Genomic DNA, 24,620 nt, shown 5'->3' with positions numbered 1-24,620 from the left:
TTCAATCTTAATTGATTTTATTCTACAAAATGCTACTCAACTGAAAGTGGAAAAGCTAGCCCCCCTCCCCCAAAAAAAATCGCAAGGGAAAGAAGTTTTAATATGTTCTTTCTTCCATAGCAGCAAGCTTTTTCTAACAAGCTTTCTTTAGTGCAAATACTGTAGGCTTGTATTACATACAGTAAAACAACAAAACAACAGCAACGACGACAAAAAACACCACCAGAAAGGCTTCCAAACAAAGCTACTCCTCAATTTTCAAAACTATACAAAGATTTTGAGCTTGCGATTCTGCCTGGAAGGTCTATTTAGGAGACTCTCCAATGGGACCATTTCACCATTACTTAAAAAAAAAAAAAAAAAGTGCCCAGAAAGGTAATTAAATTCCCCACAGAGCCACATGAACCATATACAACTTGTTTTTGCCTCCACAGTCTCACAGCTGACTTTACTCCACATCATTGACATATCTCAAATACAGATGCACAAAGCTTATTTTCTACTATACACCAAAATACTATATATACACACACATCTCCCATGGCAGAAAAGACATCTGATACCCTACTCTTTGTACAAAGTCAAATATTTTCTTCCTCAAAATCAAGTAAACACAAACTAAAATAAATGGAATAAACTTTTAATCATACAGAGAAAGTAATTTTGAGAATCAGGACAGGATCTTCCACTGTGTTCTCTTACAATGTAGATGTCTTGGCGACCACTGTCCCCAGAGGAATAAAAATCCACCTTTAAAAACAGAACCTTTTTATACAGTTTATACAGCACAAATCACAATCACTTTAGAAACAAAAATGTATTATCCTAAATTTAAAAAAAAAAAAAAAAAAAGGAAGCGAGAAGAGAGAGAGGAACGGAGTATTTTAATGCTATCAGTTTCTATTCAGGCTTGATACAACATAAAGAAGATGTAAACATTTAAAATAAATAATAAAATAAATGTCAATTTCTTCTCCCCCTCCCTTTCCCAAAACCCTCTCAAAATTTGATCCAGCCCTTCCTGAACATGTCGTCAAGCATTGGATAAATTAAACCCCTTGGTTAATGTATGGCCAAAACACTAGAAGCATAAGAAGATGCCAGATTCATAGTGGGATGACTGGGTTTCCTTTTAAAAAGCTACGGGACACAGGCACGCCTGGAAATGTATACACACATGCGCACACACATAGCCCAACCTGTCAATAAATAGTGAGATGCTGGCTTTTAAGATGAATGCCAAAACAACTCAACAAGCAGAAGGTAGCAAAGGCCCCTTAAGTTTTTTAAAGAAAGTTCTACACACCACATATCCTATTGGTCCCCAGATTCTCTAAGGACTCGGGTTACCCCTCCGACCATCTGAGGAGTGCACAGGAGCACATGGTGGGGTAGAAGGAGAAGTATGGAGTGGGAGAATACTGTAGGGGATAAGTCCTTGAGAACAAACATCAGACTGAAGGCAATCTTACCTTGGATCTTTGAAGACAGACCTCACCTCTAAGTGTTTCTGTTTATTCATTACTTAGGGGCCTTTTATAAAGAGATGTCCTCATCCCTCAGTCTCATCCTAAAGAGGATCTATATAAAAGCACCTAACACAGTGCCTGGCACATAGTAGGTGTATTCTTTTCCTTCCTAAAGTGGGCACAAAGATGTCCGACCAGGAAAGGAAATTGACCTGAAAGTTGGATGGCGAGATTGCATTTGCACTGTTGGTCCATCAAGGAAAAGAGAAAAAAAAAGTCCTAGTGCTCCAGACAATTCAACCACCCTCACACTTAGAATCAAGTGAGAGCAGAGGGAGATTCCTTTCCCCAAAGCCTGAGAAAGAGAAGCAGCAGTCCCAGATGGCTCTTGACTTTGAGATGCTTGTGTGACACACCTGGCCCCCAACACAGGCAGAATGATGTCTGACTCTTTCTGAAAACCTCCCCAGTGAATTCTCTGCTTGGAGCCGGCTCCAGCAATTTCCTAAGCCTCAACCAGGATCTCCTCTCCTTCCTATGTCAGCAGCTTCCCCACTCACCTGGCCAGGGAGAGGAGTACTCGCAGCAAGACTGGCCAGGAGGCCGAGAGGACAGTGTTTTCCACGAGCTGATTAGAGTGCCTGCCCTGTGTCATCCCAGAGCTGCCTGAAGCCCAGTCGGAGTCCATGCCTCTGAGCTGCCTTGTGAGTGGAGCCACGAGAAGCACGGAAGTTCCTAACCCAAACACAAAGGCAACCCAATGCAGCTGTTCCCATAGCTGGAGCCATGGCAGCGTCTGGTGATTCTGGAGCAAGGGTGCGTGTGCGTGTGTATGAGACAGAGAACTTGGCGGGCAAGCCATAAGAAAGTAAACTCAGAATATGCTCATGACTTAGGTGTGAATATTCAGTCTTCCCCAAATCAGATCACCTCTGGCTTTGGGGAAGTCGAACCTCCTATGACAAAGCCTGGGGGTCTTCGGAGGGAACGTAGCTCAGAGCCTCTTACAGTCCTGTGTGTTGGCTGGAGCTTTGCCTTCTGCTGGTCCCGACATCAACACAGCTTGAAATCTGAACTGAAGCCAAGTTGTGCCTCAGGAATTTGTCCAGCCTGGCCACAAATCAGGCTGTGACCTGCACTGGGATGTTTGCTGCACAAAGTGGGGTGTAAGGGGGCTTTTAGAAATCAAAGACAAGAAAGCAGCTTCATTTAAGAAATACCTATATGCACAAAAAAGAAAATAGCTCCCACTTGGCTACAAATACCACTTGAGATGATTACCCCTGTGAGAGCTGAGTGCACCCCAGTTTTCTCTGCCCATCTCCCGCCCCTCCTGGCTCATTCTGCTGCTTGGATTCATCTCAAGCCAGAAACTCAACTGCCCAACCTTCTTAGAAGGGTCCCTCCCAGAGCCCCTGGGAAACCGGGAGGGCGGCATCACAGCCAAGAGATGCAGGAAATAGCATTTTTAAAGTATTTTAAACAAAATCCTTTTTCTTTGAAACTCCCCTTTCTGCATCACTTGTACATGTCACTTCCAGTCCCACTGGCCCATGTACTTTAAGCATATGGCTGTTCCGCTCTGTGTGTCTAGTGCACGAAAGCAGGTCATGTTCATGAAATAATGACCAGCACGCATGGACTCCACGTGCGAGGGAACAGCTGTGTGAATGTGTCACTGCTTTCTCCACAGGGGATCTTACTTGATGTTTCAAACGAGGATACTGTGACCTCTAGAGCTGAATCCCCAGCAGCAGAGTCCCTGCAGAGCACAAGCCCCTCAGAGGCTGGTTCTGGCCACGAGCTACTCCCCGGGTTCCTTTGTCAAGGCCCTGCTGGGCAAGAAACTCAGCAGGAGCCATACCCTAGGGAGAAAAGGCTCAGGGAGGTGGGAAGCAGGGACCCTGCTGAGCTGTGCTCCTGCTGGAGGTCAGGGGGACCCTTCCCCAACCCTGTGAAAGGGGGCAGCTCTCCTGCAGTGGGAAGCAAAACATCCTATCTCCAATTCCAGCAGCCAGAAAGACTCAACGACAACCAGGAATGGCGCATGAGCCACAAGCCACAGCGACAGCTCAGGCCAGCTGCTCACAGCTTGCTTGCTGCCTGGGCCAGAAGAGCACACTGGGGTGGGAACAGGGGAGTGTAAAAGAGAAAGCACTTGATCCAGCAGGTGGCAGATGACCACAGAGGGCAGGAAAGGCCTGGCGCCCTGTGGGGAGGTGAGCAGCCAGGACAGGCTGAGCGAGTGCTGGGGCAGCAGCTGCTGCAGACGCCACTCCAGTGACGGCCTCCTGCCTCCCTCCCCTGCCTCTCCATCCTCGGCAAATGCTCCTTTGAGGCTCAGGGAGGGGCTGCCTGGCAGCAATCTGGGGAAGGTCCAGGCCCACGCTCATTAAATCTCTGTGGGTGGCGTCACCCTGAGAGCCAGGGTGGGGGAAAGGCGGAGCCCAGCAGGGACTTGGAGTATAATGTGTGGCTCCTAGGGAGGGACGCCTCCCTGGTCTGGAGAGAAGGGTCCAGGGGCAGAATGGCAAGGCAGTAATTACAGGAGACGCCCTACTCAAGACACCAGGTGAAGGGAAGCTGGCTAGGACACCCGTGTGGCTTTGTTGGCATTATTCCTGGCCTGGTAATTAGGCGTTTGGCAAACCCAACCTGTGCCCCACTGTCTCACTCACACCCTGTCTTCTGGCCAAGCCGCTCCTCCAGAAGCCATCTCCGAAGGTGGGCAGGAAGGGTCCTCTGAGCCTCCCAGTGAGGGCAGCATCTCGAGAGCTCAGGGAGCCCGGCCGGGAGTTCTGGAGACGGTGACTGGGAGGCGTCAGGGCAGGGAAGCCTCTGTATTGCACTTTGTCCCCTTCTGGACAAGTCAGCCCCAGCAGAAGAGTCACCTGCTGCCCCATCTCCAGAAATGAAGAGCTTTAATATTCAGACCACCCAGATGAAATGTCATGGCAAATTTGATAAAAACCAAGAGGGAGTGAAACTGACACTGGGGGAGGGAGGGGGCAAGTCGAGGGAAGGTGAAACCAAAAGGCACTGAGCATGCGTGGTGGGGCAGGGAAGGACACCATCACTCCAGAGACAGTATGGTAACAAAGGGACAGGAATGGTCCAGGCCAGCTTCAGGCTCTTCAGAAGCCAGAGAGATGTCCAAGTCTACCAAACCGAGTTCTCCAAGGCTTTTCAAGAAATGGGATTTGCTTGCAAGATGAATGAGGGAGGAGGTCCCACGGCTTCCAAGAGATCAACCCAAGTCTTCCAATACTCACTGCCAAGTCCCACCTGGGTCCCCCAGAGCCAGGAAGCTCCCTGGCAAGTCCCCCTCTTGCCCTCACAGCCCTGGAGCGCTTGAAGGTGCCGGTCCCTGGGAAGGAGGAGCAAGGAGGACCCCCCTCCGGAGCTGGGGAGGGAAGTGCGCTGGGTTACAGAGCCAGCAGAGTGGGGGAGTTCAAGGAGTCTGATGACTGGTCCCCGCTGCTACTGCTTCTGCGGTGAGCCTTGGAGCAGGACTCAGAGGGAGATGCGGGTGACTCCTGCTCCAGGACGCTAGGATAGGTGAAGACGAGGTTCGAGGTGCCCGGAGTGACAGCAGGCGTGGAGGTCACCACGATAGGGGTGTGCAGGGGCTCCTCGCCGTAGAAGCCCCCAGCAATGCTGATGGGCTTGATGACAGAGCGCTGGGCCTTGTCCAGCCCCGCCGACGAGGACGAGGGGCTGTCCTCTTCCAGGGGCTCCTGTTTCACCACTACAGCGCCCACCGCGCCACCCCCACTGCGCATGGGCTGCAGCCCAGGGGCTGGGGGTGATCGGCGCTCCTCGGGGCTAATCTTGCACACTGGGCCATGAGCCACCAACATGAACTCCAGCTTCTCCTTCTCCTTCTGCAGCTCAGCGATCTCCTTCTGCAGGCCTGACTTCTCCTCCTCCAGCTCCTCTGTCTCCTGCCAGGGAAAGAGAGGGATGTGAGGGACAGCAACCTGCCAGGGACCAATCTAGGCAGGAAAAGAGAAAACCAGTAACGTCTGTCCTCAGACACTGTGAGAGCAGAGGCTCACACACCTAACCACAGACCCTGCTGCTCTGAGTCACCTGCAGGCTCAAGATTCCTTTCATTTCCAAAGAAGGAAAGTCAGCTTGGAGAGCAGGTGAAGAAACAACTGCAGCTGCCATAACTCAGCACCTACTTTGTGCAGGACACTGTTAAGCATTTCAGAGATGATCTCATTCAACCTTCCAGGAGTTTGTGGAAGCAGATGTTATCACCCCATTTTGCAGATGAGGAGACTGAGGTTCAGAGGGGTTAATTTTCCAAAGTCACTGAACCAGCAGGTGGGGTAGCCCAGATTTGATTCCCAATGTATCTGACTCCAGAGTCTATGTGCTACTACTATGTTCTATGGCCTTGGTGCCAGGACTGCCACCTCGGTACCCCCGAGGGATGAGTACTGCAGAGATCTGCATGGAGAAGGGGGCATGGAGCACAGCTCTACCCATCTCTCACTCCCCAGCCCCATGCCAGCCCGCCTGTGGATGGATAAACGCTAAGCCCTAGGCTGCGAGAGTGGAGACTTTGTCAGGCACACTCCTGTATCCCCAGCGCCTAGAACAGCGCCCGGCTTCTCGTAAGTGCTCAGCAAATCCCTGTGGGATTATCACAGTCTCTCCTCCCTTTATTAGCTCCAATTTCTTTTTCTTTTTTTTTTTTTTTTTTTTTGAGGGGGAGTCTCACTCTGTCTTGCCCTGGCTGGAGTGCAGTGGCATGATCTTGGCTCACTGCAGCCTCTGCCTCCCGGGTTCAAGCTATTCTCCTGTCTCAGCCTCCCGAGTAGCTGGGACTACAGGCACCCGCCACCACGCCTGGCTAATTTTGTATTTTTCATACAGATGGGGTTTCACCACATTGGCCAGGCTGGTCTTGAACTCCTGACCTCAGGTGATTCGCCCGCCTTGGCCTCCCAAAGTGCTGGGATTACAGGCATGAGCCACGGCGCCCGGCCTTTTGCTCCAATTTCTTAAGCACGTATTTCAGGACTCTCAGAACCTTCAGAGAACATTCGGTTCAGCCACCATGCTTGACACAGAAGTAACGTGACAGCTCGAGACGGCCCATGAGGATGCCAGGGTCACTCTGCGAGGACCTCAGCCCCCTTCTTTCATCCCCAGCCAGAGAAGCAGAAGCAAGCAAGCGCACGTGGAGGGGCCGCTGTGGGAGGGGAAGAGGTGTGTGTCACCAGCCTCCTCCCCACGTTTTCCCTAACATGGATTCCTGTTCATCAGTGAGGACATACGGGCAAGGGCTTCGTTCAGCAGAGCACAGCATATTCCGGAGTGAAAAACAGTTTCCGTCTGTCTCAAGGGTCTGACGAACGTCATGAGCTTCTGAGAGGCTTCCTGTGGAGGATGTGGCTCAGGGGCCTGGGTGGCTGGGTCAGAGGGCGGGGGAGGCGGGGGAGGCAGGGGAGTAGGGTGTGAGGCCTCTGGGAGGAGGGGAGGAAAGTAGAGGAGCCTCAGGGGGCAGGGCTATTCTGGGGCGGTTGGTAAGGAGCACCACATGGGGCACAGCTCCTTGAAGTGCCAATCAGAGAAAGGTTAGTGGTGGGAGGGCCCACTGAGGAAGTGGATTGTGGATCTGCCTCACCTGGGAATGAAGAATTCCCACTCATCCTCCCCGGTTCTAACACCTCCGAGGGACATTACTACAGGCATCACAGAATTCACGCAATTCAATTCATTCAACACCCCAGAGGGAGGGCTGCAGGACAGAGAAAGACAAGCCTAAGCAGGTGGATGGTACCTGGGAACATTAACTCAAGTGAGGGGATGGGCCGGGCGCGGTGGCTCACGCCTGTAATCCCAACACTTTGGGAGGTCAAGGCAGGTGGATCACCCAAGGTCAGCAGTTTGAGACCAGCCTGGCCAAAAAGGTGAAACCCTGTCTCTACTAAAAATACAAAAATTACCCAGGCATGGTGGCAGGCACCTGTAATCCCCGCTAGTTGGGAGGCTGAGGCAGGAGAATCGCTTAAATCCAAGAGGCAGAGGTTGCAGTGAGCTGAGATCATGCCACTGTACTCCAGCCTGGGCGACAAGAGCAAAACTCCATTTCAAAAAAATTATAATAATAATAAAAAAAGTGAGGGGATGTTTTCCAAAGCCCCATCCTGGGCAGTCATTGTGAGGATCACTGACAGAGTCTCTCTCATCTCCTCACTCTGAAAGCATTCCACTGGGGACAGTCAACCCTGACTCGGGGCTTCCTCTACACAGCACACGACCGGCCCTTCCTGCAGGGCTAGGCTCTGAAAGGAGTTACGTGACGTTGGTCAGGTCAAACTTAAGAGAGGGAAGGGCAGGGCTGTGGGTCCCCAGGTCTGGGCAATTAGGTGGCACGGGAGAGTGACTCACAAGGGCAGCATGTGGTACCACGGCCACAGCTCTGAGTTCATGACAGAGGTGGGGAACCCGCCTGCCCATAAAGGAAATGAGAAAACCCCAAGAAAATACAACCCGGCTGCCACGTGACCCATCTCCATCAAGACCTCTCCCCGGCCCAACCCATAGTGCTTAGGCCAGGCTGGGCCACTCCTGACGGTGGCAGGCATGGGAGTGGCTGGAACCTCGGGAAGGAGCCCTGGAGGGGCAGGTCTTGTCCTGGCTCCCAACCTTCCACCATCCCTCACCCAGGAGCCCCAACAGTTCTGTGAGCAGAGAACACTCAGGCACTGCATTAAAAAAGTGGCTAGCACCCCCCGAGAAGGCTGTTCATTTCTTCCCTCTGGGCCCTGGCTGGTGCTAAAGGTCACCTCCCTCCCTCTCTCTTTTTTCAATCAATACAAGGCTGACCCATGTGTCCAAAGGAAGGAAAGCTCTATCTCCACTGACTCATCTGTAGAGCGCTTGTGGGTAAGGAGACAGCTGTGGGAGACAGGATCAGGACCCTCAGGGCTCTCACTCCAGCCTACCCAGAGGTGCTCCCACCCTACGCAGAGTTCCTCACCGCCTGCAGCTTCTCTGTCAGCTCCCGGCGGCGGTTCCGGCACTTGGCTGCAGCCAGCTTGTTCCTCTCCCTCCGGATGCGACGCTTCTCCTCCTCTTCAGGAGACAGCTAGAAGCCAAAGCCAAGGATCACGATTAGAACAGGGACAATGGTTCACAGCATTTTTAAAAAACTGTATTTTAAGGAAGGCAAGAAGCCCTTCTGGAAATGGGAAGAGGAGGAGGAAGGGCAAGAGGATCATGGCTGGACTCAGAGGCCCCAGAACATGTGGCTCCTGATGTCTGGCTGCCTGGGAGGGCTCTTTGAGCTGAATCTGCCCCAGAAGGTGATGTCCAAGTTTAAAGTCCATGTTTAAACAGGACAGCAATGGGTCAGGGATTCACCGGACCAGGCATGATAGCAGCACCTGTCACATCAGCCAGGGCTTCCCTCTACAGTGCCCAGGCCAGAGAGAAGGAGCTGGGGATGCTTCTCCAAGAGTCCCCTCCTGCCAGCCAGGTGTGGTCCCACCCACTTAAGCAGCTTTTTCCAAACCCTGGCTAATTACTCCTCCTATCACTCTGCCTGCTCTGCAAGCCTCATTATCCCCATTTGGTTAAGTAGCTGGGCCTGGAGTCCCCACACAGGTAAGAACCACCCAGGGGGGAATGTTATGTTGCTGATGGGAGGGTCAAGAGTGCCACTCCACTCCCGATTTCCTCTGCCAATCCGAGAATGCCAGCTGCTCACGGTTCGACCCCAAGTACTCCCCCACATGCCTGGTGCAGTGCTAAGTTGGACAGGACATGCAAAATGAAGAGGAACCCCCGGCAGGTAAAATCCTGCTGCCCACCATATCCATCCACTCAACAAGTGAGCACCTGGTTCCATATGCAAGATGCAGTTCTAGGGGCTTAGGATTTTATCTGCGAACCAAACAAAGGAAGATTCCCCTGCAAAGAGCTTAGGATCTAGCTTCTTCCAATGAGATGGTTAGGAACTTGTCACTCACACCAGAGAGCATGAACTCTGCTCTCCTGAGCAGGGCTAATACTCTGGTTCCACAGAGCCCTGCAGAGCCGTGACCCCAATGCCTCTCTCAGGGAGAGGTGACACAAGGAGATGGCTGTGGGCCAAAGCAGAAAGCAATGCAAAGGGAAAGACCACTCATTCAGTTATCAAACATGGACTGCACACCTACTAAGTGCCCGCATTCAGTTATCAAACATGGACTGCACACCTACTAAGTACCCGGTGCTATACTGGGAGCCTCGAAGACCTCAAGGGGAAGAAGACCTGGGTCAGCTCTCACAGGACACCTGGGGGCAAAATCAAAGCTACTTTTGGAGGAACAGGGAGAAGCTGCCCCAAGGAGGGATACTGCCTTGACTTCAGGTCACCCCATGAAGGAAAGAGCCACTGTCCTGGCTGGGTCCAAGTCAGAGTCCCACAAGGCTCCCTCCAGCCCTGGAGGTCTGTTGCTGTGGTGTTCTGAACAGCAAAGAGAGGACAATCATCACAGCACCAGAGAGGACAATCCCATGCCTGTCACACAGAGAGGAGGCCACAGCCCGGCTGAGGTCATGAGGCCACTTGGCCAAGGCCCTGAATACTTGCTGCTCCTAAACCTGTCTTGTCTTGAGCCCGGCAGAATTGCCAAGAAAGCCTTATGGCCCTGCTGCAGGCCTGGGTTTAGGGCTCACCACAGAAAGGGCCACAAGGGCTCCCCTTAAGGCCCAGGAAGGCCCCTAGATCCCTCTCTAATGAGAGGCAGAAAAGAAGGAGGCTCGCCTTGACCCACTTCAAGCCCTCCTTCCCCCTTGGCTGCTTCTGGACAACTTTTGGCCTCCTGACTGACCTAGAAGTCTCTCCCCTGACTGGTGAGGTGTGGGGCAACTTGTGGGAGCTGTCGACATAGGAAGTGTTCAGGGGCGGTGAAATCAACATAGTTCCAGCTTCAGTGTGTCAGCAGCACCACGTACCCACCCGCAAGCCACACACACCCTCCCCTCCCCACCTCCTCAGAGTCGCCGCCACGGGGCACAGAGGGAACCTCCTAGGCGGGCTCCAGAGGAGGCCTATGAGGCACCAGGCTGGCTCTGGGGGCAGGCTCCTCCCTAGCAGGGTGGCTCGGGGAGGCCAGGGACGGCCAGAGTAAGCTTCAGAGCAAAGCCCTGAGGGCTGGGAACCTGAACAGCCAAGGTTCTAGACTGCCACTACCCAGGCTTCCTCAACGCTGCTGGGAGATGTGTGAATTCCCAACTGATGCGGAATAAAATGCTCCTTGTTCTCTCCCTCCCTCTCAAAAAAGGAAGGAAATTCTCCAGACAGATTGTATGAGGCACGCCTAGGTGGTGTGGTGGGAAAACCGCAGGACTAAAGGTCAGGAGAAGTGGGTTCCAGTGCTGGCTCTGCTGCTAACTCACTGTGCGACTCTAACAGGGACCTTCACCTTTCTGGGTCTCCATTTCCTTGTCTATAAAATGGGTATAAAGGGAAAATGAGAAAAGATGGTCTCCAAAGTCCCTTCTGGATATAAACTTCTAAATTTGGTGTGAGGTAGGCCCAGAAGAGAATGGAGAGTGTGGCCAGGCGCGGTGGCTCACGCCTGTAATCCCAACACTTTGGGAAGCTGAGGCGGGCGGATCACCTGAGGTCAGGAGTTTGAGACCAGCCTGGCCAACATGGCAAAATCCCATCTCTACTAAAAGTACAAAAAAAAAATAAGCCAGGCATGGTGGTGTATGCCTGTAATCCCAGCTACTCAGGAGGCTGAGGCAGGAGAATTGCTTGAACCGGTGAAGTGGAGGTTGTAGTGAGCCGAGATCGTGACACTACACTCCAGCCTGGGCAATACGAGCAGGACTCCATCTCAAAAAAAAAAAAAAAAAAAAAAAAAAAAGAGAGAGAGGGGAAAAAAAAAGAGAATGGAGAGCATTCAGCATATCCTCCAGCTTTGTGGTCCTGCTAGCCCCAAAGAGTCCCTGGCAAGCCTGGCTCTCACATCCCAGAAGAGTCCAGCTCATCGGTGAGTATAAGGCTTTGCACCTTGGACTCCGTGAAGGAAGCATATTTATAAAGGTCATTATAAGCATGGCTACTGCAATATTTACAACTGCAATTATGGAAAGCAACTGTGAGGAGGATACTGGCCACTTGCTCCAGCAGCAGCGGCCCCACATGCAGCTGTGAATCTATTACAGACTCTAGCAGACACACTCCCCGCAAGTGGTTCTGCACTGTGGTTCCGCCATTGACAGAACAAACCAACAAGTAGTGGATACAAGACCCAGCTTTGTCCTCGGAGGAGCCGAGCTCCTGAGAAAGCTTCCAGTTCCTTGGTGTGGTGATCCCTGTAATTCCAAGTATCCTGGGGTCTGGATCTACCCTGATCCACTGGGAACCATGTTTGAAAGGTCCGTATATTGGAACATTGTGGCCCTGGGGATCACAGAGTGAAGATGGACAGTGGTTGAAATGGGGAAGGGTTCCAAGGCTGTCACTGGAATAGTTTTCCAGGAAAATAATTCATTTGGAAAAGGGATTCCACTGCTAAAGTATTTTCCCTTCCCTGGGCTCAGGGTGGCATAGCCTTGGAGAAAGAACACTGCATAAGGGGTCCAGGGAACTGGGATATAGTCCAGACTTCCCCACTCACTGGTCGAGTGGCCACACGCAGGTATGTCTGGCCCTTGCTTGTATCATCTCACATGGGGGTGAGATGGGGCTCTCTGAGGTTGTATTCCACTCTTTCTGGAATTATGCATGATTCTGATTTCCCTTTCCAGGACCAGGGGACTTGGCACTGCCCTGGCTCACTGCTGACCCAAGCAATGAGCCTCTTCAGTACTGGGTACACGCTGCCTAAATAGCAGTGCCCCGCCTCTTCCCCATTTTCTGGCTTCCCTCTCCAGCCAGGTTAATTCTTTCTCAAAGCTGAGCCCCTTGAAGAGAAAAGGGCTGATGTCTGGCCTCCCCCGCCTCATCCTCCCATCTGTTCATGCCGCTGAACAGACTAAAGACCCAGAGTTACTGCACTGCTGGAACATGCATTCTAGGCCCTTGCAATGGGCTCCTGCCCCAAGTTGGAGGCCTGGAACACTGAGCAGGAATGGGAAGTTGAGGGCAGTGCCTGCCCAGAGCTTGACCCTGCAGGTCTGCTGGGTGCCTGGCCTGCACTAGACCCTGGGAAACAGCTAAGGGCTAATCCTAAAAAGCTCACAGCCAGGGTTCATTGGCTGCTTGTCCCATGGCCCTTTTGCCAAGGATCAGAGAACGATCCTGCTGTGGCAGGTCATAATGGTCCTTCCCATCTGTAGCCAAGTCCTGGCTGGCAGGGACCATGATCCCCATTTTGTGGCTGAGGAAACTGAGACTCAGAGATTCGAAGGGACACAAGCGAGATGACAGAGCCAGCCTGAGTCTTGGGTCTCCAGCTCCGCCTCCAGTGAGGAGGATGACGTGCTCTTCAACCCCTAGCTCCCTTGTCTCCCCTGCTCTCAGAACACTAACCCTACCAGACTGCAGAAAAACGCTGTGTGTTTCTGGGGCTCTGAAAGCCACTGACGTGGCTCCTTCCCACTGGTCTGAGCTGTACCTGCTCATCTCTCCTTCTGCGGCCCACGGTGGTGCCAATGGTCTTGATCACGCCAGGTCTTGGGAGGGCCATGTGTCCAGGGACAGAGGCCAGGCCCGGCAGGGGGCTGTAGGGGTGCGAGCGAGGGTACGGGTTGGACATGGAGGTGATCACTGTAGGCTGCACCATCCACTGCAGGTCCTGGCTGGTCGTGATGGCGTTGATGGTGGGGATGAAGGCACTGCCTGAGCCAGGCATATCTACCCGGAATTTCTGAAATGAGGAAAAAAATACAATTGAGCCAATAAATACTAAGCTGAACAGGATACTTGATAGTAACTGAACACAGCCAAGGCAAAAACTGGCACAGAGCAGGGTCAGTGCTTGGAGGGCAAGATCCGGCCCCCAGGTGGGCCTGGACAAGTCCTGAGCATCCAAGAATCAAGAGGGGAATCTTAACTATTCCTGGGGCTTCACGTCGGACCTGCTCCCTGACTGGGGTCCTGAGAACTCCATCCCCAGGTGGCTCAGTGAGGAAACTGTCGTATCCCAAATGACTTCCAAGATAAACGTGGTCCCCAGCACTCACATTCGGCAGGCCTTCTTGGCAGTTCTCCAGGATACACATCTGCAGGATGTGGCACCTGGGTCTCTTAAGCCTCTGAGTCACCTGCCAACTATTTCTCAGGGTACCGGCTCAGGACACCTTGAAGGGATTTGCACACCAGTAGCTTTGGACCAACAAAGATCACCAAGGGAGCATACCGTGTCTGCCTTTGTCACTTTCCAAAGAGGTTCAGGACAGAGCTATGACTCCATCAGGGCACAGCCAGGTCCAGGAAAAGATGTCCTCTAACCCACGAGACTAACAAGTAGCAGCATTTGCAGCCAGACATCCTTTGCTCTCCTTGTCCCTCCTCCTTTCCCATCATTAGCATCTTGCTTGGGGCAGACCGGCTGAGCGTGTCTCTCTACTCAGCTACATAGGCATCGATCTATGTTCACAGATGTTTCTGTGGGAAACTCTGGTGCTGCTAGTGCAGTTTTCTCCCCGCTTCTTAATTTATGCCCAGACCACGTTGCAGAACTCTTTGGAACATGCTGCAGGAAGCATTCTATTTAAAATATAAGATGATGACAGAGTATAGAAACTAAAATGGGCTGTGCTCCTTAGCAGTTGGTCTTGACCTTTCTCCAAGGCAGCTACTGGAAAACGGAAGAAGTGGAGAGGAGAGGAGGGCCCCCCACTTCTCGCTTTTCAGGGGAAAGTCCCCCTAATGGAACCCAGGTGAACCTTCATCTTCAGATGACTCCTGGGTCCACATACAGCTTCTCCAAGTAGTTTCTTTCCCACTTAAAAAGTGGGTGAAATGATGACAATAGCTAATGTTTCCTGGGCACTTACTAAATGTCAGACACCATGTCTTACCTAGATTATCTCACTAAATCTCCCTCTGAGGGAAGAACAACCATTAGCTGCATTTTAGGGACAGAAATCTAGGCTCAGTGAGATTAAGTACTTTATCCAAGGCCACATTGCTAATAAGCAGCAGGCTCAGGATTCAAACCCAGTCCAGCTCAATAAAGAGGCCAGAGCCTCTGGACACAGTGTATAGAAGCTCCTTTGCCACTACTACTTTCCTTCTCAAAATCCAGCCCTAAGTGCTGGTTATCTACCCCCACTGCCCTCAGAGTGTCAGGTCATCCCCTATAGACCTTCCCTCTCACCAAGAAGGTCCCACAGGTCTGTCTGGCCCCGAATGGAACCCCACTATTCTTAGCATGGATGCTGTAGTACCCTCCCTATGCTGGTCCAATCAGACCAACTAGGATAGAAGCATTCGCAGCAATGGAAGCTGGAACCACCACTGTCTTTGCCTCGTCACATCAGGGCTCCTGCTATGTGAATAATGCATAGAGTACCTCACTACAGCTGACGGAGCTGGGGACCCCTTCTTGCTCAATTCCCTCCTATCTGCCTGACCCCAGTCTGTATGGTGGAACAGCTGCCCCACCTCCCAGACCACCCCAGGGGCCCAGGCCAAGGGCATTCAGTGAAGAGAGCTGCCCAGCACAATGGATTCTAGGATTCTAGAGGAAAGTTACCCAGTGTAATGGATTCTGGGGTTCGGGAGGAGAGCTGCCTAAAGCAATGGGTTCTAGGATTCTGAAGGAAAGTTAGCCAGTGCAATGCATTCTGGGATTCGGGAGGAGAGCTGCCTAGAGCAATGGGTTCTGGGATTCTGGAGGAAAGATACCCAGCACAATGCATTCTGAGATTCAAGAGGAGAGCTGCACACAACAGCGGGTTCTGGGATTCTGGAGGAAAGTTACCCGGTGCAATGCATTCTGGGATTCAGGAGGAGAGTTGCCTAAAGCAATGGGCTCTGGGATTCTGGAGGAAAGTTACCTAGCCCAGTGCATTCTGGGATTCGAGAGGACAGCTGCCTAGAGCAATGGGTTCCAGGATTCTGGAGAAAAGTTACCCAGTACAATGGATTCTGGGATCCTGTAAAGAGAGCTGCCCAGGGTGATAGATTCTGAGTTGCATTTCTGAAGGCAAACAAAAGTGGGCTTTTTATCAGGCACTGACTGAAAAGCAGCAGGTGTGTGCACGTGAAGGAGGGAAGAGTGCAGTGAACAGGAAAGCATCCAAGTGGGAAATGATCTTCCAAGAGGAAAAATGGCCAATTGGGGCTGGGCTGTGAGTAGGCAGAGTCGTGAGAACAGCAGGCATGGCTGAGTGTGTGTAGAAGCACCAAGTCCCAGACAGCTATTTTTTTCCTGAGCTGCTGGATGGGAGGGGTGGGGAGTCAGCACTGCACTCGGGGTCAGGAGGCATGGGGTTGAGGCCTGTCTTAGCCACTGAGTGCCTTGCCCTGGGCTCAAGGACTCAATTCCATGGATGTAAAGGGGAATACTCATCAAACTCACTCCACTGTCATGAGGATTAAATGAGTAGCTACTTTAGGCTATAAAAGCACACCAGTGGTTCTCAACCCTGGCTACACATGAGAATATTCCAAGGAGCCTGTAAAAAATACACCAATGTCAGAGCCTCGCCATTAGACCTCTAAAATAATTGGTTTGGGGCCAGGCTCTGATAAACTTTAAAAAAAAAAAAACAAAAACCCTCCCAAGGAGATTCTGTTCTGCAGCCAGGGTTGAGAAACATTGCTCCTAACAAATGGAAGGTCATCATCACCATCACCGTCACCATTAGATGTGCCTGTGCACTCTGCACAGGAGGCTCCAGGGAGAAGTGCCAGCTTCCCACTCCTGGGAAGCTCCCAACTTTTAAATTCCATTTCTCTCCCCAAGCCAGAGACTGGGTTTGAAATGCACCTGAGGCATCCAGCACCATGGTCTGATAGGACCCCCCTCCTCCACGGGGAAGCTGTTAGCTTTCCTTCTAGGAAAGCACCTAAGAAAGTCACTCCTCATTCCAACAAATAAAAGTGCTCCCGTTTTAGGCTTGGGGAACGCAGCTGAAAATCTGAAGCAAAGCTGAGGGACACAGACCCCTTCGGAATAAGTGGATGCCCATTAGCCCCTCTGAGGCCCTCCAGTCCACCCGCTGTGGAGGGCAGGTCCGCGGTGTGTGCTCTCCGGTATACATCGGCCAGATTCCTTGCAGCAATGGCTTGGTCTAGACAAAACAAGACAGCAATAAAAACCAGCCAGGAGGTAATGACTGCCTCTGAAAACGCATGTACACCTTGTTTCAGACAGGAGGTAAAGCCATCTGGATAATGCGCTGGCTCTAAACGGCAAGGAAAACAATGTCCCATCCCCAGAGGGGCCTGGGGCTTTGATAAAGAAGGCTTTTGTCTCCAAGAGGAGCCTCTCTGGGAGACACACAAAAGTTTCAATTAGATCTGGCAGATGGGCCTTGTCTCAACTCCCAACATGTTATTCAGAAACGTGTTATTCAGAAACGTGTTATTCAGACACTGGGGCAGGAGAGAAGAGGTGAAGTTAGGAGTTTGTGGTCCCAGAAGTTAGCCTAGCATTCCTCTACGCCAATAGACCCAAGAATCAGCCAAATGGTTCTCTCTGCACGAGTTAACATTAAGCACAAACCAAGATAGAGCTGCTCAGCTGGGGGCTACAGGGCTGTTTCAGACCTGCTGCAGTGTCAGGAGTGTGCTGGGAGTGACGGGATCAGGAGAGATAACCCAAAAACCTCACTTGGCTCCCTGGGACTCTGTAGCCAACATGTTCTCCTTGAGGACACTTTGAAGATGCTGGATGCCTGTGTAGCATTCCAGCCTGGCAAAGCCTCCAAATATTTTACCATGTCACCCTGTCAACTGCTGGGTGGGCAAGAATGCCTATAAACGGATATAGTGGTCCCCCATCCACTTCCTAGAGCAGAGTTTAGCAAACTTTTGCTGTGAAGGGTCAGACAGCAAATATTTTAGGCTTGGTGGGCTATACGGTCTTGGCTGCAACTCAATTCTGCCACCACAGTGAGAAAGCAGCCCTAGATAACACGTAAACAAATAGGCATGACTGTGCCACTGAATTTTATTTAGAAAAATACTCAGACCATAGTTTGCCAACCCCTGTCCCAGAGGTTCATTCTCATCTCCCATGCTCAGGTTGCAGGGAAAACAATACAGAGGAAATAAGAAAGCAAAGAGTCAGAAATGAGATGTTCCTTCAACCCAGGTAGCCGAGGAGATGGGCTCTCACTCATCAGCTTGAACCTCCAGACCCTGAGTCGACGTTCAAACCCGTACAAGCCTTGTGGTCTTTGGGCATGGAAACGCCCATCACCCTGTTGTACCCTGTTGCTAGGGTGCCACAGGGCTGCTTAGGAAGGATGCGTGTGCTCCTTCCACTGCCAATGAGCAACATAGCTGAGGACATGGACCCTCGAGGGCCACCAAACCTCAGCAGGTCAGAGACGTTCCCCAGCCCAACAGTTGCTGATTTGGGAAAACTGCCTCCTGAGACTCTATACTGGAGCCTTGGCTTCAGCCATGAACCCATGGCTTTTTGCTGACAGGTATTGGAACTAGGGTTTGGGCCCCTACAGGCCTGGATGCGGCCGAGGGCTTATCCCAGAGACTTGTGAGTGGGCAGAACTGGTATGTGAGATGGAAGTCAGGGTTGGGGTTCTTGGCCCAGTCCCTTGGCCAGGCAATTCTCCATCAGATGGATTTTCGTCTGGGTTGTCAAGCATTCAAGCCATGAAGCCCTGTGGACTCTGTAACCTGCCTTGCCAGGCAAGCAGCTATGATTGAGTGTATCTAGGAAGGGACTGGGTTCTTTCCCTTTAAATACCCTTTCTTTAGATTCCCAGGATGGAAAAGGGACAACTCCAACATCCTAGAGATTGGCTCCAGAGAAGAGAAAAGGATAAGGGCACACGCTGTCTCATACTTCCCATCACATCCCCTCTGAGGTCCAGTTTACTGAACCTGGGATGTTCCCCAAAGCCTTCCATAAGGAATTTAACCAGTCTTCATAGGTTCTGCGTTGAACATCACTTTGACCTCTGACCTTTCATTCCTCTCTGAAGAAATACCACTATGTCACAATGGAAACTGTTGCTAATAAGTTGTAATTTCCCAAAGCTTTACAGTTTATAAACGCTCTCTTAGGTGACCCGCCTCCCTTCAGCCTCCATGCTTTCCTGGGTTCCCTTGAAAGAGTTACTCTATCCTCCTCCACCTGGCTTCCTGCCAGGAGGAAGATAACCAGGGAAGGAAAGAAACAGAAAGAGAAGGCCGCCCTTGCCCAGGTTCCCCAGCTGCTTCCCTGCCAGGGCCCTTTTGGCCAGAAGCGCCACACCAAAGCACTGGGGAATTCACCCCGCTATTCTGTGGGCCCCTTTGGAGCCCCCACAGCGCCCCGGAGGCTCTACACTCCATGGGAATGACATGTCCTCTCATCCTCCCTTAGAGCCACAGGAAGGTGAGCCTAGGAAAGTGTCACTGCCATGGGACAGGGCTGAGAGACCAGGTGTGTCAGGAGAAACCTTACACCTTCCCTCTCCGGCCCAGGGAGCTGAGAAGGGATAGAATTACCAGATGGGGTTTGGAACAGATCTATTTCCCTCAGTCAGGGCAGTTGCTGTCATTTTGAAATACGGTGGCCACCAAAAGACAACACATACAACACAGATGAGACATACCCACAAAGTAATGATGCTATTTTTTTCTTTGTTTCAACGAATAGACCAGAATGTTCATCTCCTTAATTCTCACAACCAGTATCTTTATTCCTATCTAACAAATGAGAAAAAAAAATCCAAGTTATTGATGGCAAAGGTGCCTGCTTTGGTGTCTTTTGTCGTGGGCATGCTCTCCCAGGTAGACTCCAGAGGCCTGAAGGACATGGGGTCCCACCCTACTTTGCACTCAGCGGGATCATCCAGACTTGTATGTCAGACTTGGCTCCAAAGAGGCTTTTGGTAATTTCCAAATATCAAATTCACCCTTCAGAGGACAAAGATTTGTTAGCAGGGAGGATTTTCAAAAGAATGCGCTGAAAGCAATTGCAAAAGAGGGGGTACTGCAAAACCTTTCTCAGTCTGAGAATAGCCACAGCATTCGGATAAGCATTTAGTCTCCTCAAGGAAAAAACAAGGAAGGGGACAGTAGTGATTTGGATGAATAAGTTCTGCTGTATTTGTATTAAGATAGAAAAGAAAAAAACAAGTCTCCCAATTTTACCCTCACCTTGAATAATAAGACAGGCAGAAGCAGAAATAGGTAGTGGAAATGCACTCAGGGTTTTGGATAGGAAAATTCAACTGCCAGTCAGACAATACATGACTGCTATTTCACCCCAGTCCCTTTGATGAAAAAGTGAAGCTGACTTCCACCATCAAGAATCAGCGGAACAGACAAATTCTTGGGATAACATTTTGTTTGATCCTAATCTACAACATCTGTAAGATCAAGGGGGAAAAAAAAGCACCAGACCCTTAATCTATGCCTCCCACATTCCCACCAACTGAACAAGCCCCCTCCTAATATAAGCACATAAGAAAACATGCCTTGGGAATTTGAACAAATTGTGAAGGCACCCTAATGAACAGACAGACATCAAAATAGAAAAAGAAAAAAGCACTCCTTTTATAACCAGGTTTTATTTAGAACAGAACAAAAAAGAAACTCAAAGTCAAGCAGTTCCTAGTTAACCAAGGTTAAATATGTGGCATTTATTTGTCCCTCATTAAAAAGAAAAAGCATCCTAAGAATTCCGAACTCACCAATTTAACACTCTGGGACTGGAAAAATACATTCCCAAGATAGTTGTCCTAAAAATTTCCCGTAGAGGGCACTAGAGAGGTATGATTGAGGCTGGCTTGGGAATCACAGTCATTTCTGGTAAAAGTTCTTTGATGTGAGGAATGTCCCAGTCTGGTACAGTTGGCAAAAGTTCACTCTGGGGAATTGTGTGTGTGTGTGTGTGTGTGTGTGTAAGTATGTGTGTAAGTGTGTGTTTGTGTGTCTTGGGAAGGAGTGGTTGAGGAAGAAGAGTGCTAGTCTGGTATTCCTTAACTCCAAAAAGGAAATACTGCCCTTGATTTATTTTCACAAGTTATCTGAGAAACAAATAGCAGCCTTGGAAAAGTTCTAGGTCTTGTTTTTGTTTTGTTTTTTTCATTAAAAGGGGGCCAGCTGATGAAAACAAGTTATGAAATGACCTGTGTTTGTGTAACTGGCTGGATTGCGTAATGCTCAGGCCCTGAAACCGTAATAGTCAAGCAGCCAGGCAGGGCATATATCTGGGAGATGTTTTCCTAGGAAAGTTAGGAGAGAAAAAACAACAGCAAAAAGAAAAATCCAAGAAGGGGAGGTGTGTGCAACAATTACTGACAAAACAAAATCACCAATGACCAACTTTTGAGATTAAAACTGTAACTGGAACAGGAAATATTTTTCATGCCTCAAGTTCCTGCCATATATAAGAACAGAGGCTGGAACAAAGACTAGTCTGCTCCCCCCACCCCCAAAGTCAGTGGAGCTCATGGCCATGTGTTAAGATCCAGCTTCATGAAGCTAGAGGGGATGGGAAAGCTCTGGGTTGAAGAACTGGCAACAAACTGATCAGGAATATTGGACTCCCAAAAGAGAGACCTGAAAAAAATAAAATTCACTTCCCCAAAGAAAAACCAGAGAACTGTCTCATATGGATCAGTCCACTGAGATATGCCATAAAAGAGAAAGGCCCATCCACTAACTGCCAGGGAAGTCTCCCAGTAAAGGAAGCTGAGAGAAATAAAGTGATTACAGGTTTTATCTAGTATGTAGTAAAGTTACCTCAAGCCCAAGATCAGGCAAGGTCATAGCACAGACTTGTGAAGGAACAAAAGCCTCTGAGGTCAGTCCTCAGGACCACAGAACGATTTTGTTCACAGTTGGAGCAACGACGGAAAAATCCACCCTGTTCCTCCTCGTCCCCCACCCAACCACGACCACACCAAGGAGCGGACAGGCCAAGAACCTCGTCTCAAGTGGCATTACCTTGCCAGTCCCTCTGGTTTGAAAGGCGTCTCACACACTGCCAGGTCGAATGGGCAGGCGTCTATGTGAGAACCCCGTGCACTGGTTATTACTAATTGCAAAATCCTCATGTGTTACAGCATGCTAGGAATTAGCCAACAGCTGCTTTTTGCTTCGGTAATGAGGCCCTATTACACTCTGCTGGACTGAGTTCTCTTCCTTCTTCCTAGCACTGGTTTCCTGTCTGATTTTCTTCCAAAACCAGGAATTGCCTCCGCTCACATCCTGGGCTCAAAGCCCTAGTGACACAGATTATTCAGTTGGGGCAATGATGTCCGGTCTGACATCCCGGCAGGCCCCAGGGTCTATGCTAAGCCAGGCAGTGAGATTGTAATACTCCAACGATAACTGCCAAAGACACATTAGGGAAAAGAACAGAGAAGAAATCAAAAGATCCCTTCCTGATTCCAGGGAGGAGGACAGGCGTTTGGGGTTTGTTGAACGGGAGACGGAGGGAATGGGTACAGACTTCAGCCTATTCCCTCATGATGTTTACATTCAATACAAACCACCAACGGGGCTGGGAAGCAAACATAACCAGTAACTTTTCGGATTTAAAACTCATCACCTTGGTGCTCAATACGAACGGTGCATTGACTGCACCCTCAATGAACAGACCAGGCTGTCTCTACTGCGGGTGCTTATAGGAGCACCATGGGAGGCAGAGGGAAGGCAGAAAAGCCATTTTGGGGACTCATCAGGTATAGGGAATCACTTTGGAACAAGGGATCCCTCATCAGATCCAAAAGAGAGCCATGTTCCATAAGACTTTCCAGCTGAATCTACCCCTCCCTGGAAGCCCACCGCAGCCCCTTCTAGAGGCCAAGGCCACCGCCTTATGGAGCATCCCTTGCTGCAGCCAACTGTGCTAGACTCCACAGATGCTGACCACTGTGGGCTTCATGTTGTATTGGGCCTGCGTTAACCCAGCTCTCTCTTGAGACAGAGCGGGTGGGGAGCCGCAGCAGAGGGCAGGCACGCCATCAGCACCCCCCCCCCCCCCGCGCCCCGCAACAACAGTACCTTCCTGGTATTTATAAACACAGAGATCACACGCACAATCCCTCCACTGCAAACCAGTCCGGCTGCTTTAGAAACAAGTTGTTTTCTGCTTCCAGAACCACCCAGGAGCCTGTGTGATGTCTCTTCCCCCACCCGACCCCCTCTTCTCTCTGCTGGCCTCCTTGCTCCAGGTACCCCCAGACCCTCAAGGTGGTCCTTCGTTCCTGGGGGGCAGTGCAGCCTCCTGTCCTCGACCCTTACAGAAGACGGGCGGGCAGGCGGGCAGGCACTGGGCACACAGGCGGCATGAGCCAATCAAGGCTGGCTTCTTCCTTCCTGACCTTCGCACCTGATTCCCAGAGCGGCAGCCCTCGCCCTCGCTCCAGATTACTTGAAGGAGTCCAACCATGTTTCTGGATCCCCAACCCCTTTCAGAAAGGAGCTAAGACTGATGGAGAACGGGGAGGGGAGAGAGAGAGGGCTTTCCTGAAAGAATAGGGTCCCAGGATGTCGAAAGGTGCCAGTGGGTGCAAAGATTTTCTTGTCTGTCCACCACCCAGAAAGAAGACTCGGGGCGGGGGGCGAGGAGGGGCGGGCACTGGGGAGGGGGAGTAGTTCACGGGAGGAGGTAACAGGCTCTTCCTGGTAGGGGGCCTACAATTTCAGGAGTTTATCTGGGTAAAATATAATGTGGGAGGAAAAGGGCATGTTGTCTCTTCAAGCCCACTCCCCAATCCCCTGATGTAAAAGGGGGTGGTGGGGGAGGAGAGGACGAAAATCCAGAACTTAACAACGGTGGCCCGTAGGTATTTTTTCGCCAAGAAAAGGAAAAGAAAGCAAAAGAGGCAGTGGCGGAGAGAGGAGGGCAGGGGTCCGCCCGCGCCGCCAGGTGCACCGGGGCCCGCACCTACCTGCTGGCCGCCGCCGCCGCTGGAGTACGACTCGGCGTGCGCAGGAGAGCCGCTGCTGCCCCGGGACGAGGTGTCAAAGTTCCCGGGATAATCCTGGTACATGATCCGCGGTAGGGGCCGGAGGGGAAACAGGGTGTTTTTCTTCCCCCGCCCTCGCCGCGGCCGCGCACCGGCTGCTGCGCGCTCGTTCGTCCGCCGGCCGCGCCGCGGGCTCTGGGCTTCGCTCCTGGGTTTCTCCCCAACCGCGGCGGGCGAGGACAAGGAGGCGGCGACACCTCGGGAACAGCGTCCCCCGAGCGCCTCTTACGGCACTTCTTTCCGGCTCTGAGAACGCCGCGGGACCAGTTGTCCACCCGGTCCCTCCCTCTAAAAAGTCGGCGCGTCTCTCGGTCCCTCCCCTGCGCGCGCCCTCCCGCCCCCGCGCGCAGCCGAAGCTCAGCCGGGACCCACGGCCCAATCAAAAATTGGAAATTAAAAAGACTAGGAGCCCAGAGAGCCTGGCCTGCCAGCCCCGGGGACCCTCCGATTTCAGACAGGGCCAAAAAGGCGGAAAGAAAAGCTGTCCGCTGGGAGAAACTTCTGTTTCTTCCTTTCAGAAAAGGAGCCGGAGAATAAACTTCCCGTGGCCGACTCGCCGCCAGAGTTTCGGGGCGGCTCGGATACTTGACTGGGAGAAGGCGGCGTGCGCCCGTCCCGCGGCCCCGAGCGCGCCAGGGGGACAGCGGCTCGTGGGGCTCAAGCTGAGCTGGCGCTGAGAGGGACGCGGCCCTGCTCCCCGCTCCGGCGCCCGGACCTGCACCCCTTCCCCGGCGCCCGCTCCCGGACGGGCCCGCCTCGCCCGACCGCGCCTCTCCCTCTCCCTCTTTCTGTCCCCGCCGAGCGCCGCTCGTTCGCTCGCTCGCTGGTTCGCTCGAAGCCCTAGCGCTCTGCCCGAGATGAGTCACTACAATGGCACGAGTTCAACTCACACTCTTTATTCTCCAGCCCTGTACCATGTGGATTCACTCACGTCAACCCCAGACTCCACCTTGCAGGGAGGAGCGCACGAGGAGGCGGGGGGAGGAGGCCGCGGAGGAGGAAGAGGCGCAGGAGGGGAGGAGGCGGGCGCAGCTCTTCCCTCCCAGCCCCGGCTCCCGGCCGCGCTGACGCCAGCCGCGC

General features: G+C 51.8%; 1 protein-coding gene across 3 annotated transcripts; it reads right to left on the bottom strand.

The window, feature by feature from the left end:
• Window positions 1-24,409, bottom strand: FOSL2 (FOS like 2, AP-1 transcription factor subunit). 3 transcript variants are annotated; one of them, XM_003908451.3, is made up of 4 exons: window positions 23,463-24,409; window positions 13,046-13,297; window positions 8,470-8,577; window positions 1-5,413 (listed from the first exon to the last, which is right to left on the bottom strand). In XM_003908451.3, exons 1-4 carry the CDS (start codon window positions 23,562-23,564, stop codon window positions 4,895-4,897), a joined length of 981 nt encoding a protein of 326 aa, XP_003908500.1. In that variant the 5' UTR covers window positions 23,565-24,409; the 3' UTR covers window positions 1-4,894. The 3 variants fall into 3 exon arrangements, with proteins under 3 accessions (XP_003908500.1, XP_003908501.1, XP_031510898.1); XM_003908452.5 differs by lacking the exon at window positions 23,463-24,409 and adding an exon at window positions 21,511-22,534 and having other exon boundaries at window positions 4,746-5,413; XM_031655038.1 differs by lacking the exon at window positions 23,463-24,409 and adding an exon at window positions 19,170-19,263 and having other exon boundaries at window positions 4,746-5,413.
• Window positions 24,410-24,620: the final 211 nt, after the last annotated feature.

This window comes from Papio anubis, chromosome 14, assembly GCF_008728515.1.
Source record: "Papio anubis isolate 15944 chromosome 14, Panubis1.0, whole genome shotgun sequence".
Classification (NCBI taxonomy): domain Eukaryota; kingdom Metazoa; phylum Chordata; class Mammalia; order Primates; family Cercopithecidae; genus Papio; species Papio anubis.
This window is presented reverse-complemented; position numbering and strand designations above follow the sequence as displayed.